The sequence below is a fragment of the Xyrauchen texanus genome, chromosome 40 (assembly GCF_025860055.1).
Source record: "Xyrauchen texanus isolate HMW12.3.18 chromosome 40, RBS_HiC_50CHRs, whole genome shotgun sequence".
Classification (NCBI taxonomy): domain Eukaryota; kingdom Metazoa; phylum Chordata; class Actinopteri; order Cypriniformes; family Catostomidae; genus Xyrauchen; species Xyrauchen texanus.
In genome coordinates, this window is record NC_068315.1 from 30,595,993 (window position 1) to 30,616,201 (window position 20,209).

Here is a 20,209-nt window from a genome sequence, read left to right on the forward strand (position 1 = left end):
CTTTGAGATATTAATACTGCATTTTACCCAGATACAGCTGACATGATTGTAGTTATCATGTCAAGCATGAATAATTAACAAAATGAATGAATAAACTGCATCACTTTCTTAGCAGTGTTGTAACATAAGAGCCTCCAAACATGAGATTTTTGAGAAAATCAAGATTATGCGTGGTTAGTATTTTTTAAGTCACTGAGATAAGGCCATGAAACACATAATAGAATTGGTAGACTCCAGTTTTCAGGACACTTTTTGTGTTAGAAAGGCTGTATCGGATCACGCTTTTCTTCTGAGGTAAATTCACAACGTGTCTTCTTCCAAAAACGATAATGAGCTTAAACAGGAAAGACTGTTCCCCTCGTTGGTTTCATACAGATTACACAATCAGAGAATATTTGTTTTCAATTTAAATTAGTTAATTTAAAAGTAGACGGTTTGAGCTTTCTATAGACATATTTCTCATGTCTGCGAGGCAAGTATACGTTTAGTTTTGGTTCGTTTCCATGACGCGCTCCAGACAGAAGTTCACGGAGACGCAGAAAGCACATCCTGTATGATTTCTTTAGTTTACAAAACCACAATGTTTTGCTGTTATTGCCAGTGTACACAAATAAAAGGAAACCATTTATGGTTTTGAATGATATCTTACTCTTATCTGTATGACCAAAAATGACAGAGTATTTCTTTCTGCTGTTATCAGGGAAAAAGTCAGGTGATTGGGCCTGCGCCTCCGTTGACAACAGAGGATTGACTAGCCTATGTTATGTTATCAATATAAAAAAAACTACTCAAAGAGGAGCAATTCAAATATTGAATTTTGGAGCATTTCCGACACTGCACAACGCTATTTGGGTCAACGTCTGATTAGCTTTCTTGTTGTTAAGCTTAATGGAGGTCTATTGCTTAAGTTCTGCTGGCTCTATGGAGATTTTTTTTTATAGTGGTTTAATTTCACAGCAGTGTCAAACAATGTCGAAGTTTAGGGCAAACATTATCCTTACCTGGCTGTCACAAATGAAGGCTGGTCAGGTAGACTTCTACGTTATGTGGAGGCTGTAACCAGGGCTGGACTGGGAAGAGAAATCTTCCCGAGAATTTACATAGCAACTGGTCCAAAATGTTGGGTTAGGTGGAGGGTGGGATTTCGCTTTCCTTTTCTGCATATCGCATCCGTTCTGCATAATGCGGCGTTTCACGGCCCATTTGGCTTGTTTCGCGGCCGACTCACCGGCATGTTCTCCCAATGGCCAGTCTGCCCCTGATCGGCTCCAAAGTGCGTCGTCCCACCTGGAAAATGCCCGGTATGCCAAATTACCAGTCTAGCCCTGGCTGTGACAAATAATGTCAAAGAGGGGGAGGGGCAGGGGCTCGTGTGGTCTCGCAGAATTACAAGTTAAACGCAGATGCCGTGCGCATGTTTAATTGAGAATTGATGCCAAGGGCCAAATTTAAATAAAAACTAAAATAGACATTACAAATGTAAGAAATGACTCGTCGACAGTCGGAGGTGGCAAAACATTTGACGGAGGTGGCCGCCTCATAATTCTCTATGCAGGAAAAACCCTGGAGGAGTGTTGCTACACTTGGTGACCTTTATGAAAATGGAGCTTTGAGATTATTTGAAAATATTCCAGCTATTGGGATTTTTACATCTCATTTCTTCAGGTATTTACAGTTGCACCATCAACTTTGTACTATTTTTGGTGGTAGTACACAGCCCCCTAAAGCTGCAGACTCTCTCTGTATGGTGCTCACAGCATTTGGAAATTATGCTTGACATGAAGCATATGTGTATTATTCCTCATTGATTCAGAGTCTTAACTGCTATAGGTTATAGGAAAGCTATTTGAACTTGGTATTGGAGGATGGGCGATGTCAGTTGGAGGATAGAGATATACCACATGCTCTGTGTTTCTGCGGTAAGATTCAAGAATTCTGGTTAGGAGTCAAATTGCATCTGCCCCAGACTATGTATTATGGGCGATGGGGCAGTTATTAAAGTAGGTGACAAATATACTAAAAGCTGGGTCCAAACTACTGTAATAATTGGCAGACAAATAATTCTTAGAGAATGGAAGTCATTTGGCACTCCCTCATTTCAAGAACGGATTAGGCAGGTTGGCAGCTGTGGTGATGGGGCATGGCCATGTGTCTGTCTGCGGGAGAGAGGGAGTGGTGTGGCTCGTCAAGCTGGTTGACATAAATTCTAACCGCTGTTTCTCATTACAGTGATTGTGGAGAGATGCCTTAAAAACAGCTGAATATGCCAGAAGAGAGGAGAGCGAACGAGTTACGCGTTTAAGCTATTGATTGTTTGTGAAGAACTTTATGTTTATTTTTGAGAGTGAATTATTGAACTGCGTAAAAACCCCAAGAGAGTGTATCTGCTGCACAGAAGGCAAGAGAATAAAAACCTTACCTGAAGCGCATTTTCCAAACCTGAAGGTCTTGCTACAGCGGCATTTAAAAAGATGTCATCTAAACAGCTTGGCAGATTAGACACGTATGGTAAGAAATGGGACAGGTATTTGGCCTCTCTGGAGGGCTCTCAATTGTTAACATATATATAAATTGTGGTGGTAATTGTAAATTCTATTCTTTGTGGAATTCTCTCTTTTCTCTTTGTTTATTTATTTTTATATTTTTAATTTTTTTCAAATATTTACTTTTGTTTGTTTGTTTATATGTTTGCATGGTGTAATTTAGGCTTTGACCACAGGGATATTTGTTTCGGGCAAGGTGGGTTTGGGGAGGGTGAAATCATGTTTAAGTTTATAGTTAAGTTGATTCTGTGTGTATATGTTTTGTTTATCCCATATTTCACATAAGAATCAATAAAAACATTAAAGGCAAAAAATAAATAAATAAAGATGAGAGGATACACATGCCGCAAGACCATTGTTGTACTGCGAGTCACAATGTCACAAAAGACATCACCAGCTGCTGTTCTGAAGTGCTTATGGAGAGCGGGTAATTTTTCCACACTGCCTCGACTGTTCTGAAGCTTGAGCCGCATGCACCAGCCATTGACTGTTCTAAAAGAGCATAACAAAATAGTTGTAGTGCCATGTGTCAAACACATTCGTATTCGCTTGCGGTCAAACTGGTCGACTGGGCGCAGTCCGATCCAGAATGCAGAAAAACTAAAAACTATACCTGAGCCTTCAGTGTGTGAACATTGTTCTGCAAACTGTTCCTCTGCTCTTGGGTCTGTTTGTCTCACTATCGTTCATTAGAGAACAATCTAGCCAAGTATGGACCCAGTGGAGGAATCCACTCTTCGCTCTGCCCTCTCTCAGAAGGGAGTCTTGCTGGGACATCAGCTGGATGAAATCATTGCCTCGATCCAGGCTTTGGAGATGATGGCTTCACAGCTCGCCAAGCTCACCTCCTTTGTTCAGCAGCTCTGCCGATCTCCTGATGCTGGCCCATCTCAGGAAGCTTCCTTACCGGCTCCGGTGGTTACTCTGGCTCCTGGATGCTTTGAAGCCCTCATTCCCCCTCCAGCATAGTATTCAGGTGAGGCTGAATCCTGCAGCACATTTCTTTCACAAATATCCCTGTCCATCATGTTACAGCACTGACATGTGTGACAACAGACATCCCTGCTGCTTTTCCTATCATGCCTTTATCACAGAGCTCCACCGATTGTTTGATCGTTCGACTCAAGATCAGGAGGCGGCGAGCATTTTATCTGGACTGTCACAAGGAGATATATGAGTATCAGTTTATGTGATTGAATTTCGCTCCCTAGCTGCTTCTTGATCAATCGTCGTTCAATGCCTGACCCTATGCCATCGATGCTTGTCCACCTATCCTGGCGGCTGAGCCTCCTACCCGTTCTGCCTCTCCAGCCAACTTGCCAGTATCACAGCCTGACACTGAGCCTATGCAAGTCGCTAGAACTCAAATCTCATTCAAATCACAGTCCAAATGTCTTGTTAATGGATTGTGTTTTTATTGTGCTGCTTCGATCATCTTGCTGCTTATTGTCCAGTAAAAGACATTACTTGCGAGCGCTACACCTTCGGAAAAAAACATTGGACTTCGGACACTTCTCCTGGCCTGGTTGCAGTAGGGGTCTGTCTGTCACACGGTTTCTGTCTTGGTTGATTCCGGAGCTGAATGGAACTCAAATTGGCTTCTAAGTGGCAACCTCCTATGGTCCAGTTGGAAAGACCCATCACTGCCCACACCCTAAGTTTTACGCCACTGTCCATCATCACTCAATCCTCAAAGCTGGTCACCTTCATCTATGGGAATCATACAGAGCAGTTGGTCTTCTACCTTTTCCAATCTTTATCGGCACTGGTAGTGTTAGGGCATCCTTGGTTGGTAACGCACAACCCACACATAGATTGGTCAACCAACACTATTCTTGCTTGGAGTCTTTACTGTTTGTCGCACTGTCTTAACTCCCCTGTCCAGTCTTGTGTTTCTTTGTAGGATGAACCGGTGGACTTTTCCAGAGTACCATTGACAAACTATGACTTGAGGGCTGTGTTCAGCTGGTTCCGGGTTGCAACCCTTCCTCTTCATCGCCTGTAGGACTGTAGGATTTAACTGCTTCCTGTCATTTTACTGCCTCGGGGATGGCTGTATTACCTCTTGGCTCCCTTGCCCTTCCTCTTCGCTAGTAAGTGCAGGGTTCTTCTTTGTGGAGAAGAAGGATGGCTTGCTTAGACCCTGTATAGATTATCGGGGGCTGAATGACATCACGGTGAAGAATCGCTATACTTTACCATTGATGGCGTCAGCCTTTGAACTCTTGCAGGAAGTGTCTGTCTTTACAAAGTTGGATTTAGGCAATGCTTTTCACCTTTTCCGGATTAGGAAATGGGATGAGTGGAAGATGGGCTCCTCCAACCTCTGCCTGTCACTTCGAGACCCTAGTCACACATAGCCATGGATTTTGTAACTGGTCTCCACCCCCCCATTGCAACACAATCGTTGTGACTGTGGTGGACCGGTTCTCGAAGGCGGCTCATTTTATTCCCCTCCCCAAATTATCTTCAGCGAGTGAGATGGCGGTAGCAGTCATTAACAACATCTGCCGCATCCATGGCCTCCCTGTCGATGTGATTTCTAAAAGAGGCCCCAAATTCTGGTCATGTTTTAGGGCAGAATTCTGTCAACAGCTGGGGGCCAAGGGGAGTTTGTCCTCTAGGTTTCATCCTCAGACAAATGGGCAAGCTGAGCAGGTGAATCAGGAGCTGGGTCTGGATGGAGACAACAGGGTTATCACCCTTCCAGTGCAGCCTCGTTATCAGCAAAAGTACCCACCATACAAGTTCCCTCCACCCACGCCTTTATGCAGAGGTGCCGACACGCCTGGAAAGCCATCAGAGAAGCCCTCATATAAACTGCCACTTGCATTAAGAGGTTCCCATGGCCAAGGTATGGAGGCAGTCCATCTCAGACTACCTCCTTACCATAAGCGTATTCACCCCGTTTTCCATCATATCTGTTTTACTGTCTGAAGCATCTAAAGTACGATACACTTTCATTGGCCCTCTCACATAGACACGCTCGGTATCAACAACATGTCTTGATAAGTCACTTCTGTAAATATTTTATAATCTTCTTTGATTTGATATGTTAAGTCAGAGCCTTATTTAAAGCATCCGGTAATGATACCGGAAATGCTTCAGTATCAGTAGCGTTCTAATTCCTTTGTTATTGTTTACATTCTTGAAATGGTCTATATGCTTCAACTGCTACAAAAGAATAACCAGAGGTTTTGATTATCGAGACCAAGATATTGCGATGACCCATACATTTTTGAACAAGCATGACAAATGGCTGCCTATTAGGGTCTGAGACATGGCATGAGACATGGTGGATAGGATCGTAAATTACACCAGCTAATTTTGACTCATTTTGAGTCATATTTTCAAAAGAGACGGTTCAGACATTTTTCGCTTCAGTAAGTCATTCACTTGAGGATCACCATTGCAGTTTAATTCATGATCAGATTGCTCAGACAGGCTTTGTAGACCAGATCAATGATTCATTTGAAAAGACCCAATTCAAAAGAACGATTCTTTATGGTATATCCTCTGTTGCAGTTATGGAAACATTCATGCCAGTTGTCATCTGTCTGTGAATTTCAGCTTCAGTGGGGTGAAATCTGCCTGCCAGCTCATTTGCTCATCTAATTAACATGTAAAGAGTAGACTCATGCTCTTGAGTAAACTTTCAAAATGTCAAACCAGAGGTATATTGCCAATATTTTCATTTCAATCACATCAAATTGCTTCTGTGTGTATGACATATCTGTATTAGTGCTTTCAATTAATTACATGTTGTAATGACATTAATTACACAATTTGCTGATTAATTGACTGACCTAATCATATACATCAAAATTTGCATTTAAAGATTCAAAAAAGTCCTGCAAATAAAGATAATTTAATATATAATAATCAAAAATAATTATACATTTAATATATAGTAAATAAAATATATAATATAATACAATGACACTACATTATTGTGGCAGACAAGTAAGCATTGATTAGAGGATACAAAATTTTAGAAGTCAATGTATTGTTTATTTACATATCACTGTACAAGCCTGTCACTGGCCTAAAGTTCACTGCAACTCATTTTGCAATTGAGTTCACAGGGCACATTATTGCATTCCATCTGTACATATGCAGATGATGCTTTTTGTGCATCCCACTGTGCTTATGTCATGATTCACTGTTTTTTAGCATCTCTAGCCATAAACAGATCATTATTAGGATGCCGAGTCAAGTTAAATGTAGTTTTTAAAAACGTAAAAAAACTGCCTTTTGATCTGCTTTTGGTTTGTTGTTTGTACAGCTGCATGTTGCCTTTGCAGCTTGAGCCACGCTTACTGCCCCCTACTGGCTGAGACGTGCAAAAACTTGCAGATTGCACTTCAAGCTTGATCTCCTTAAAACTGGAACACTTTATTATATAACAAACATCTAGTTGCAGATTTGTTAAGTGTCTAAATGATGCTTTATGCTGTTACATACACATAATGGCAGCTGCAGAATCAGAATCTAGGTCACAGATACAATGTGTGCTGAAACCAATTTTTATTTGTTTTGAAAGGGAGATCAAAGTGCAGTTTAAATATTAATGTACTTGTTTTTTCCCTCTTATTGGAACCATTCTAGTGAATCAAGATGTTTCACAAATTACAAAAATGCAAAACAGGACAATGAACTGGAGCAGGCGTTCTATTTTTACTCCTATTAGAATGATACTGTTGATGTTAATTTGTTTATTGCTCAAGATGGAAAACACATGAATCATGTCAGTAGGAATAATGGGAGACAATGCAGTAATGAAAAAGCATTGTTCTCCTCTCCTGCCTCAATTTGGCCTTGTAATTACATTCAATATATAAACCACAGACTCTTTGTTTTTGTTAGTGTGTGCTAGTTTTGGATTCTGGGTAAAGGGATTCTTGCCAAAGGAACAGCAAAATGTTCCAGCCAAATGAGGAGAAAATGTAACTCAGCTGTTAATGCAGATCTTTAATTATTTCTGATGCATCACAAGACATGGATGAAATTATGAAAGATTCATATAGGTGACACTATGGCAAGCCAAATTTACTTTTGTGTGTGTGTGTGTTTGGAATTTCAACTAATAAGAAATGAATTGCACTGTAGTTGTACTATAATTATGTTTTGAATGTGATTGAATGACACATCATTGTGAAATTCTACTAGTGAAAATGCAGTTACAGATATCAATCATTTTTTATTTATTTATTAATTTTTTAGGGGAATTTAATTTCCACACAATTTTTATATCAATAATTAACTTTTTACCTCTTGGAAACCTAAGTACTGATTAAAAAAAACGAGCATTTTCCCTAGTAGTAACTCCATTTCTGATATCTTGAATTTGCTTATTAACTAGTGAACTAGTGAAAAATGTATTATAGCTATCTCAATCACAGCATCTGTGGATTGATATTGTTGTAATGCATATTGACTGCTATGCTGTATAATAGACCGTTGTCCCAGGCAGGCAACAAATATTCTACACAGGGTTCCCACTCTTTTCATCCAATGAATTTCCATGACTTTTCCATGACTTGATAGATAATTTCCATGCCTAAAAATGTAGCCTTTTATTCTAAAAATGGCACCGAAATCACATAATATAAAAAAAACAACCCAAAAAAACTTTTAAAAAATGTGATGATAAAAGGTCAAATAAAACATGTAATTTTAAAATCTAATCCATGCCAACACATTGCGTGAATCCTAAAATGGGTGGAGATTAGTGGTACATCCTTGTCTCTAATTGGTCAGGTATTCTAAATATAACATGGTATATTTTAAACTCTTCACCATGTGTATTTATTCCAATGTAACATAACACCCTGGTGAAATATTTTAGGACAGAGCATAATAAATACAAATATATTAACTATAAAAAGAAAAATTCATGATTTTTCCATGACTTTGAAGATGTTATTCATTTTGATGTCTTTTTCAAGCCTGGAAATCACTTTTTTAAAATGCCCTGATATTTCCTGATTTTAGAGGAACACGGGAACCCTGTCTAGTTTAATGTCTCTCATATCACTCCTTGGTCTCCTTCTTTTCACATAATAAAGTAATTTCAGCTTAAAATCAGTAATTCAAGTTCATGTACCGTACTTATTTACTGAAAAAGCCATATAATGAAGGCCCCTGCATACTTCATACGAATTCGAATGGGTGTGATGTCATTTAGAACCAATTCTGGCCAAAACTAAGGTTTTCCTGCTTTCCTTTCGTGATTTGTAACAGTTCGCCAGGGCGAACTTTTAGGAAAACTTCTTAAATGTTAAATAACTTCTTAATGCCATTGGTCCACAGTGTGACCTGGAGCTCCACCTATTTTGAGGCTGACAGCTAACTCTTTTTACATTGTTCATGAACACACTGGCGTGCGTTAGAAAAGGTTTCATCACACTATAATAACAGAGTAACCGGTGCATATTATGGCAACTTATAGCGTGTTAGCGCATTAGTGCAATGAATGCACAATGTATACATTGCAAATCATACATTATCCACTTCATACAAATTACTTTAAATCATCACAGTGTAGTTAAACAGATTCTTTTATTGATCTTGTGTGAATTCTATTCATAGAATGAGACATATAGCCATTAATAACACATTTTAATGAGCGTCTTCATATTTAAATGTCGCTCTAAACGCCTCCTCCAGGAGCGCAGCCATTGTATGTCTTTGCTCAACTGTTTCAAATTTCTTTTTACCTTTGAGCGAAGAATGATCAAGAACTTCTCTAAGCGTGCTGGGGCCTCAAGTTGGATAAACTACATTTAGTTAGTCATTATCACAGTGTAAACCCCTTCAGCATGATACAAGACCTTTTCGCTTTACAGTCCTGATCAGTTTCTCTGGGTTTAATTTGTGATAATGACCAGCTGACTGTACATTATCCCTTTATTCATTTTAAAGAATTGAATTTCTGATTGAATTTTTAACACTTCGGACTTTTGTTTCAGAAAAGCATTGAGGTGATCAACCCAGTTGACTTTGCCACCCCTCTGGAAGAGGGCATGCCCGCTGATCTGTACTTCCAATATGTGGCTCCCTCATGTGACGAAACGCCTGAGCAGGTAAAATGTATCATTTTTCATTCTGGTCCTTGTTATAATAATGTTTGAGCTATCCAAAACAGTTCTACTAGAGTAATTAGCTTAAACTGCTGTTTTCTTTGTGTGGCTTAGATTTTGTGCTTTTGGGTAGTATTTCCCTTTCAGAGAAGATGCGTTTCACATGTTACTCATTTACGCAATCTGCTTCCAAGTATGAGTAACTTTTTTCCTTCTACTGACACTGCACTGTACCACTGGATATGACTGTACTGAGCAGATGGAATCATATATTTAAGCATGAGGATTACGTCACAGCTCACTATCCATTTGAACATTTCTTCCAGGCCCGTATCTGACACAAAGGCCTGTATTTATGTATTTTTATTTATTTATTTATTTTGAGTAAGGGAAAAAAGTGGTTATGAATAAAACATTAAATAAATAATATATCATCTTTCAACAACAATTAAATAGACTCAGGGTTCCCACTGTCATGTGAAACCTTAAAATATTAAAACATTAGTAATGGAAAAGTTATGGAAATTAATAAGATCTGAAAAAGTACATTTTTCTAGCTATGCCCAGCTTTAATGTCAACATGAAATTACAATTTAACCTATTTACTTTCTTAATGCATGTTCATAGTGTAATTATGCTTGATTCATAAGTGCGTGTTATTCCAAGTTTTTTATCCTTTGCCTTTGTAATCTTTTTCAAAATGCACTTCCTTTTGCCCCACAATTACTCTTTTAAAAAGACATTTTTAAAAAGTAAAATGGATTGCTAACACCACTGTACGTCATGGTGACTTTGAAATATACTTCTAAAAAATGCACATTATCTTTGAAATATCTATAAAAAGATTTTTTTAAATCTACAAAAGTTACGGAAATTAAATGGTCATAAGCTGTAGTAACCCTCATTAAAATGAACAGTTTTCCATAACCTATAAATCTGTGCAATTCAGAAAAAGGCCACATGCTGGCGCTGTCCCACTACTTATGTTACTATGATCAAGAATGCTCTGCGTATTTCCTCATTGCTTCTTTCCTGCAGTATTACATACAATCTAGATAAATCATATCTAAGCATAATAGTGTAATTTGTTTTTAATATCTGTTGTTAATAGGCTGACATTTAACAAAGCATACTACACCATGTATTGTAGAATAGGGTCAAATGCTGGAATCCAAATTGAGGTTTTACCTATTTATTTTCATTGCACTCATTAATCTTGTCCTGTACTCATTATCCCTGTATTGCAGTCCACATTTCCTTTCAGAACATTTGGCACCAAGCCAGATCTGGTGAGAATTTGTTTAATTGACTCTAGGTCTCTCCGGAATTTCACGAGGAGAATGGAGAAGAACCTGGAAAGGCTGAAATGGAAGAAAGTGACGAGAATCACGCAGACTTCAGTGTGGAAGATATCCGAGAGGTGCTGGGAGAAATGACCCAGGACATGTTAGCAAAACTGCAGGTATACACTCTGGAGCAAATTACAACTCTGCAAACTCAATCAGTATTTTTGTGTTGCTCTCTGGTAAAAATGCATCCTGAAAATTATTTTTTTAATTAAGTCTTAAATGGATAATTTGCCCTAAAATTAATATTTTGTCATCATTTACTCACCCCCATTTTGTTCATGCTGGTAGATTGACAGCCTCAGTCACCATTCACTTTCATTGTATGGAAAAAAGATGCAATGAAAGTGAATGGTGACTGAGGCTGTCAATCTTTTTACATTCTGCCTAATATCTCCTTTTGTGCTCCACGGAAGAAAGAAAGTCAAATGTGTTTGGAGCGACATGAAGGTGGTTAAATGATGACCTATTTTTTATTTTTTTATGTCTTTCACAGTTTTGTTTCCTGTTTCACGTTTAAAGAACATTTAGAAAACAAAAATATAATAATTATTATTTTATATATATTTTTTTATTTTTTTAGATAAGCCTTATATAAACCATTGTCTGTTTTGAGAAATAACATGCTGATTTCCACCAAAATAGAGAGGGAATAATGTTTTTTATTTGCGTGCGTCAGTTATGTTTGCACAAGAATAGCATTCATCTCTTGAGGAAAGGAATATTGCAGATAACATTAATAAAACATCTAAAAATGCTAAATGAATTACAGATTATGTATTGAAACAGTGTTTCTGAAAATATCAAGGTTCAGTTGATATTCTCCAACAAACCTCCACCCACAGTGTGATTATGCAAAACAAAAACAAATACAATATTAAAACTCGAATTACGCTCCCCATCCTAATATCATTGGTATTCTCAGCATAATGTAAAGTACATTAGATAGCTGCTGGCAGATATTCTGATTAATTTTACGCTAGACTTAAGGTGGAATTGAATTATTGGGACTGCCACGATTGCAGAAAACCTGGCAGATTGCTAAATTGTGTAATCTCTACCGCAAGTTTTTACACGTCGAATGTTACCGTGGCCCGTGCTGATGAGACCTGAGCAAAAGGAGGTTAAAAAGACAGAAGTCATTTTTCACTTTGATGGGATTAATGATTATGGGGGTCATTCAATTCGTCTGCCATGTTCCATCAAGTCCATTGTCATCTTTGTGACGAGCCTTTATTTCAAATGGCAGGCACTCTGTAATTTTAGAGCCCATTTATAGTGGCTTGTGTGTGCATCTTACATCTGAGTGATACGCTGTAGAGCCGATGCTATTTCCATCAATCCTCCAGGGCTTTTAATGCTGGAGGAAGGTCAGTTACATATATCACTTGACTAAATATAACCGTATGCAAAATGATCAGTAAATAGCTGCTTAAAGCTAAAGTGTATAATTTCTCTACCACTAGTTTTACAAAACGGAATTGTATAAACAATGACTTTCAAACATGTTTCTGAAACATTCGCTCCTGTCTACCATTGGTCACCGAAGAAGTAGTCCCGCCCAATACTCACAGTCACATCAGTGGTTAAGTCAGCTATTTTCACAGTAGTGTAACTTTTACAGTATCAAGATACATTTTCCAACAAGTTGGGCTGTAGCATCACAAATTGTTTCATTTGTCACGTATTGCAAATGCAGTTATGGAGCCAAGGGAGTAATCAAACGCTAACTAATTGCATTATTAATATAAAGTTACAATTATTTTCTTCTTTAAATAGCTTAATGTTAAGAGTAGCTTGACTGTAGTTTAACTACTTTAAGTAACGGTGGTAGTCTGGGAAGCTACAGTTTCAAAGTAGATTCTCCAACACTGGTTTTGAAAGATTACATTAAGTAGATTTTTCTATACTGATTGTAACTAATATGACTCAAGGGAGCAAATCAAATCTCTGAGAAGCATGCTTTATAGCACCATGTCATAGTCATCGTAATAGTCATCTATGTTTAGGGTGTTGTTTAAAGCATTTTCATCATCTATATTTATTTCTCCTGTTTCTTTTTTTTCTTTGAATATATTATTGTAGTTTCATATGTTCCCTGGAATGTCATAGCTCTGTGGACCCCATCATACTTAAACACTAAAAATTACTAATGCTGGAATTACCAAAAATGTCTTCCTTAATAATTACATTTCCATTCCAGATGTGCACCAGTCATTCAATATGCCTGTTTTCTGTTAGAACTTTGTACAAGGCATAAATGTTTCAAGTATTTTTCATTTAAGCCATAACATTGTGGTCACACACTGTACCTGATGAATTTCACGAAAACATGTCCAGGTTGCCTTTCACCTCCAAATCAAACAGAAATATATATATATATATATATATATATATATATATATATATATATATATATATATAATTTTTTTTTTTTAAATCTTCTTTTTTTTACACACTACATTGATATTTTATTGAAAAAGGCATCAATTATTGTAAATGCAGTATAATACAACAATGATGTATAAGTACTTGGACTGATTACATTTTTAAATCAAATTAATTACATTATATGCCAATTAATTAATCAAATTAATCACATCTAATCACATGTCTACCCTAGTGTATTCGAATACTTGATTCTGGTTGGCTGGAATGGGTACTTTAAACCATTTACTGTACAAGTAGTTCCAGTCAGTTTTAATCAGTGTTCTATATTAATGCGCCTACTTTTACCTTTTAGATGTACATTGCCTTTACAGCTAGATTTGTGCTTACTGCCCCCTGCTGACTAGGATTCGCAAAAACATGAAGGTGGTACTTCAAGCTTGAATTGCTCCAATGGTTATTCCTTATTATGGCATGATTAATTGCGTTACTTTTTACTGCTTCCTTTTTTCTTTTTTTTTTGCTTTACGTAATAAAAAATATTTTTACGAGGATGGGAGGATGGGGCAATGTGCTGGTGCTGTATTCCATTCAAAGTCGGATGTGGTATCTTCCTACTTGACATTTACGTATGATCTCTGACCATAAAGGCATTCCATTGCTAGATGCTCGGACGCATTGGTGTAAAGTATTTGAGAAAATTTACTTTGTTACTATACTTAAGTATCTTTTTGTCAACTTTTGTTCCCTATCTGTCACTCACTCGACATTGTGTCAATGTAGTGACACTAGGGGTCGCCCTTGGGAGCCCCAAACACCTCTGATCTTTGAGAAAAGGCCAATGGGAATTGGTGAGTGGAATTTCCATGCCACTCCCCCGGACATACTGGTATAAAAGGAGCTGGCTTTTAACCACTTATTCAGATTTTTTATTCGGAGTCGAGCGGTTGTGTTTCAGCGAGCCGAATTCCTCCGCCAATCCATTCACCTCGACAAAAGCTGGATTTACAGCACATTACAGCAGCTTCTCCCCCTCTTGCACCGGTTGAGTGCAGAGAACGCCCCTGGGTGCTTTAGCAGCTTAAAAGAGTATATTCTTCCTCTAAAAGCACTCACTGAGAGTGTATTTTTCCGTTTGTGTATATTTCCTGGCCACGATCACTGCCCACGCGGGGACAGCTTTCATGGATGGGTCATGTTCTCACTGCAAGAGCATGTTTATGGCAACGTTGCAGTCGCGTCTTTCCTCAGAGGGAAAGCCACCCCTGCGGCTCCCCGCCTCGATCCTTCTACCTATGGGTTTTTAGGCTGCGTCGGTTAGCACTGGGAGTGATTTGGGGATTTCAATGGGAGCCGTTCTGCCGGGTAGCCCCCATGAACCTCCCATTCCCCAGCACGCTTGTTTGCCCCAGCGAGTTCTGCGATGGGACCGCAGGCTCATTCGCGGCTCGCAAAGCGGATGAGCTTTCGATTGCAGAATCGGAGTGTGGCCTGGTTCAGTCTGTCACCTTCAGGTGTGGTTGCCCCGCTGCAGCCCGACACGCAGCTGACGGGCTGCGAGCGTCAGGCTGGAGTGGTAACCCCAGATCGCATCTCATCCCCTTGTGGGATCTCTCCGTGGTCCTAAGGGGAGCTCTATTTGTGTTTGTCATCGTGTTTGTAAGAGCTCCTCCCCCCCGGGGTAGGACCTACCACGGGAGTTCACCACATGAGATACTGCCGACAAGACTCGATAAGGCCATGTGATGTATTTCTACTCAAATACCCCCCGGGGTGCTGTCTCCGCGGTGTCCTCCCCTCAGGAGGAACACCCCCCGACGCGGACTCTATATGGCCCACAGCTGAATGATTTCATTTCTTTGGGCAGAAAAAAAGGAGAATACAAAATAACACACAAAAATAATAAACAAAATAAGCAATATCATCATCTGCAGGGTATTGAAGGTACTGAAGGTGCAAGATCTTGTGTGTTCTTGCCCTAACACACACAGACTTGTCTATGAGGCTACTCCACTCGAATGTGAGTGCAGTAGCAGCTAGTTGGTGAATCTCTCAGCCAGTCCAGCAGGTGTTTCATCTGGCAGATGAGGTCATGCAACGAGGCTGAAGCAGAAGCCAGCAAATCAAGAAAATCTCAAATATCATCTGTTTCTTGTTTTTCATTGTCAGATCTCTTAGGCGGTGTGAAGTGCATGTTTTAGAGAACTACTGCAACTTTGAGCCTACATTCAATATGTGCTAAATACTTAAGTACTGTTAAAATTAGACACTTTAAGACTTTTAATCAAGTGGTATTGGAATAGGTGACATGTAACTTTTCATGCAAGTCATTTTCCCAGTAAGGTATCTGTAGTTTTACTCAAAAATGGTTTTCAGGTACATTTTACACCTCTGCTCAGAAGATGACATGTAAGGAAACAAAACTGCAATGCTCCAGTTAGCTTAGCAGGGTTTGACTTGTGGCATCTGCCACCTGACGTTGGCGGTAGGACGCGTTTGTAAACGTGTTCAGCGGGAGATGCTGACCCTGATCACCTAGCAACCCGACTGAAAAACAATTCTGCAACATTAGCATTTGTGCTACAGGTGTACGATTATCAAAATAGAGTATAATTTACCATGTTTTATACACCTGTTTCTGCAGACATTTGTTAAACAAGCTTTAATATCATGTAACGTAGGAACTCTGACTCAAATATCGATATTATTTAATAAAAGTGAATGTTTATCACTTACATTGTCCATCCACCTGTATCTCGGCGATAGCAGAGTTTAAGTTTTTTTTATCCGATTTGGAGTGCCCAATGTGCTCTAAGTCCTCGTGGCGGTGTAGTTATTCGCCACAATCCAGGTGGCAGAGGATGAATCTCAGTTGCCTCCATGTCTGAGACTTTAAATTCGTTCATCTTATCATGTGGCTTGTTGAACGTGTTACCATGGAGACATAGCACATGTGCAGGCTTCACGTTATTCTCCATGGCATCCACGCACAACTCATCATGCGCCCCACCGAGAGCAAAAGCCACCTTATGCCGACCACAAGGAGGTTACCCCATGTGACTCTACCCTCCCTAGCAACTGGGACAATTTGGTTGATTAAGAGACCTGGCTTGAGTCACTCAGCATACCCTTGATTCGAACACATGACTCCAAGTGTGGTGGTCAGTGTCTTTACTCACTGAGCTCTTTACTCACTACCCAGGCCCCAGAGTTGAAGATTTGGAAGTCTGACTTCAATTGGCATTCTATTGCACATTTCCTTGTAGAAAGTTAGAAATTCAAACTTGAATGGAATACAGAAATGTTGAACGGAATGCAGCATTAGGGCCATGTCCACACCAACACACTTAAATTTTAAAACATATTTTGATTTTGCTACGTTTATGCCTTTCATCCACACTGGTACAGCTTTTTCCTCCACTGAAAAAAATTTCATACATGGAAAAAAGTCTTCTTTTTCTTTATGCAAAACATAATTTCTTATTTCTTTCTTGTGACTTTAGGGTGAAATGTGGCCTTGACATGTTTTTGTGAGATTCATCTACCTAACTGAAATCTCCACCCTGGATTGGTTTGGCGTTTTTATGGATGTACAAATTCTTGTGTGTTCAACAGGCCGACTTCACAGAGAAACTGCGAGTTCATGAGGAGACCTACATATCGAGGTTCGAACGACTCCAAAAAGTGTCAGACAAATAGCACTGACGAGAAGCCAAAAGGATTTCTCACCAGTATTTACCAATTTAATCGAAAACCTTTCAAATAAAACAATACAGCACTAGAATGTTGACTCACATTCCTCTCCATTAACACAGTCACACTCTTCATTTCTTGAACATTTTCTTCACTTAGGTTTTTTTTTTTCATGTCAAGCAAAATTGCTTCATCAATTACCAATGTTGATAATGTATTAAACAAATACATTTTATAGTGATATTCCTGATTAATTCAGCAAGATAAATGATGAAACCGAAATGCAGTATGTCATATTCGTGGAAGTCAAAGAGGAAACAGAATATCTAATTAAGTTGTTTGTATAATGGTTTCGCTGCACCTTTCCCACAAGTCATTAGCTGTCTGAAAGTAGCCCAGCGCTATGGCAACGCAGTGTAACTCAGGATAAATAGCTGAGTTGCCATATAAAGTGATGTATTATTAAAGCTGAATAGTGACTTTTCCACTGCATTTGAGAAAGCCTACATATATCTATAAATATACCCCACAGTATATGAAAGAATGCTGATCATTTTTTTTAACTCGCTGCTTTTTTACATTTTACATTTTCAGAGCATCATTATTTCACATCACAAAGCACATTGTTGAGTCTGCATATGCAATACGATCAAAGATTTGTATTATTATAAAGATTAATTATTAATGAGGTTCTGTAACGAATGAGGTCGGAGTCAGACAAGGGATGAGGATCCAAATGCGGGTTTATTGATTAAAGGAAACAAACAGGCATGAATAAACAAAACTACCACGATGGGCAAATGAAAACAAAACACGAAAACACAGGAACTGGAACACGGGAACACAGGCATGGGAGCGAGCACAAACTACGCACAACAGCATTCAATGACAGACAAGGACTAAACCAAAAAACAGGATATAAATACAAAAACATGGGAAAAAGGGGCCAATGAACAAACACAACACAAACTAAGTGACAAGGTGATTAACAGAAACCAAAAGGCAAATTAACAAGGGCAGGTGAAAACAATGAACAGTGAACACGAGGGAAAACAAGACTATGGAGGTACAAGGGTGACAAAAGTGAAAACTAAGGAATAACAAAAGTGACAAAATTACAAACAAAGGGCAACAGTGAGACAAGACAGGGTAACCGTTACATAGCCCCCCCCCCCCTCAAGGATCGGATACCAGACGATCAACAAAACAAAAAAACAGGAAGAACAACTGACAAATGACAGGGGGCACAAAGGGCAGACAGGCAGTCCAGGGGGCAATGAGAGGCAGACCGGCAGTCCGGGGGGCAACGAGAGGCAGACCGGCAGTCCGGGGGGCGACGAGGGGCAGGCAGGCAGTCCAGGGAGCAACGAGGGGCGGACAGGCAGGCCAAGGGGGGCACAAGGGACACGGAGACAGACAAAGGAGGGCGAGAGGGCAGATTAGCAGTCTCTGGGGGTGTGTGCTGGGAACCAGGTCGGGTGGCCTGGGAAGCTTCCACCTGGTAGGGGCGGGTTTAGGTGGACTGGGAGATGGCCGCAGAGCAGGGGCCGGTTCGGGGGGCCTGGGAGGTGGCCACAGGACAGAGGCCGGTTTGGATGGCCTGGGAGCTGGCCACAAGGCAAGGGCCGGTTCAGGGGACCTGGGAGGTGGCCATCGGAAAGGGACAGGTCCAGGAGGCCTGGGAGGCAACCTCAGGACAGGGGCAGGTCCCGGAGGCGGAGCTGAGAGGGGCTCTGGAGACGAAGCTGTGTGAGGTTCTGGAGGCCCAGGAGGCAGAGCCAAGGGAGGCGGACCCATGGAAAGCTCTGGAGGAGCAGGAGGCAGAGCTGGGGGAGGCTCTGGGGGCTCAGGAGGCAGAGCTGAGGGAGGCTCAGGAGGCGGGGCTGAGGGAGGCTCAGGAGGCGGAGCTGAGGGAGGCTCTGGAGGCGGAGCTGAGGGAGGCTCAGGAGACGGAGCAGAGGAAGGCCTAGGAGGTGGAGCCGAGGATGGCTCAGGAGGTGGAGCCGTGGGCGGTGGCGCCGTAGGCAGTTCTAGAGGCGGAGGCCTGGAAGGCTCCGGGGACGGAGCCGAGGAAGGCTCAGGAGATGTAGCCGAGGAAGGCTCAGGAGACGTAGCCGAGGAAGGCTCTGAAGGCGGAGCCGCAGGTGGCTCGGGAGGCGGAGCGGCAGGAGGCTCGGGAGGCGGAGCGGCAGGAGGCTCGGGAGGCGGAGCCGTAGGAGGCTCGGGAAGCTCTGAGGGCGGAGCCGTCGAAGGCTCGGGTGGCTCAAGAGGCGGAGCCCTGGAAGGCCCGAGAGGCGGAGCCCTGGAAGGCCCGAGAGGCTTGAGGGGCGGAGCCCTGGTAGGCTCGAGAGGCTTGAGGGGCAGAGCCCTGGAAGGCTCGAGAGGCTTGAGGGGCGGAGCCCTGGAAGGCTGAAGAGGCATGAGGGGTGGAGCCCTGGAAAGCTCGGAGGGCGGAGCTCTGGAAGGCTCGAGAGGCTTGAGAGGCGGAGCCCCAGGAGGCTCGGGAGGAGGAGCTCTGGAAAGCTCGGGAGGCTTGAGAGACGGAGCCCTGGAAGACTCGAGAGACTTGAGAGGCGGAGCCCTGGGAGGCTCGAGAGGCTTGAGGGGCGGAGCCCAGGTAGGCTCGAGAGGCTTGAGGGGCGGAGCCCAGGTAGGCTTGAGAGGTGGAGCTCTGGGAAGCTCGGAGGGCGGAGCTCTGGAAAGCTCGGGAGGCTTGAGAGATGGAGCCCTGGAAGACTCGAGAGGCTTGAGAGGCGGAGCTCTGGGAAGCTCGGAGGGCGGAGCTCTGGAAAGCTCAGGAAACTCGGAAGGCGGGGCTCTGGAAAGCCCAGGAGGCGGAGCTCTGGAAAGCTCAGAAGGCAGAGCTCTGGAAAGCTCAGAAGGCAGAGCTCTGGAAAGCTCAGAAGGCAGAGCTCTGGAAAGCTCAGAAGGCAGAGCTCTGGAAAGCTCAGAAGGCAGAGCTCTGGAAAGCTTGGGAAACTCGGAAGGCGGAGCTCTGGAAAGCTCGGGAAACTCGGAAGGCGGAGCTCTGGAAAGCTCGGGAAACTCGGAAGGCGGAGCTCTGGAAAGCTCAGGAAACTCGGAAGGCGGAGCTCTGGAAAGCTCGGGAAACTCGGAAGGCGGAGCCCTGGAAATCTCGGGAAACTCGGAAGGCGGA

At 41.5% G+C, this 20,209-nt stretch overlaps 1 protein-coding gene across 1 annotated transcript in view; it reads left to right on the forward strand.

The window, feature by feature from the left end:
- The window catches only part of cabcoco1 (ciliary associated calcium binding coiled-coil 1), a 44,999-nt gene extending 27,556 nt beyond the window's left edge, over positions 1–17,443 (forward strand). Inside the window, exons 6-8 of the mRNA XM_052113163.1 lie at positions 9,515–9,628; positions 10,941–11,087; positions 16,975–17,443. Of these exons, the coding sequence (XP_051969123.1) occupies positions 9,515–9,628; positions 10,941–11,087; positions 16,975–17,058 (345 nt within the window). The 3' untranslated portion in view covers positions 17,059–17,443. The remainder of the gene's footprint in view (positions 1–9,514; positions 9,629–10,940; positions 11,088–16,974) is intronic.
- The last annotated feature ends 2,766 nt before the right edge of the window (positions 17,444–20,209 follow it).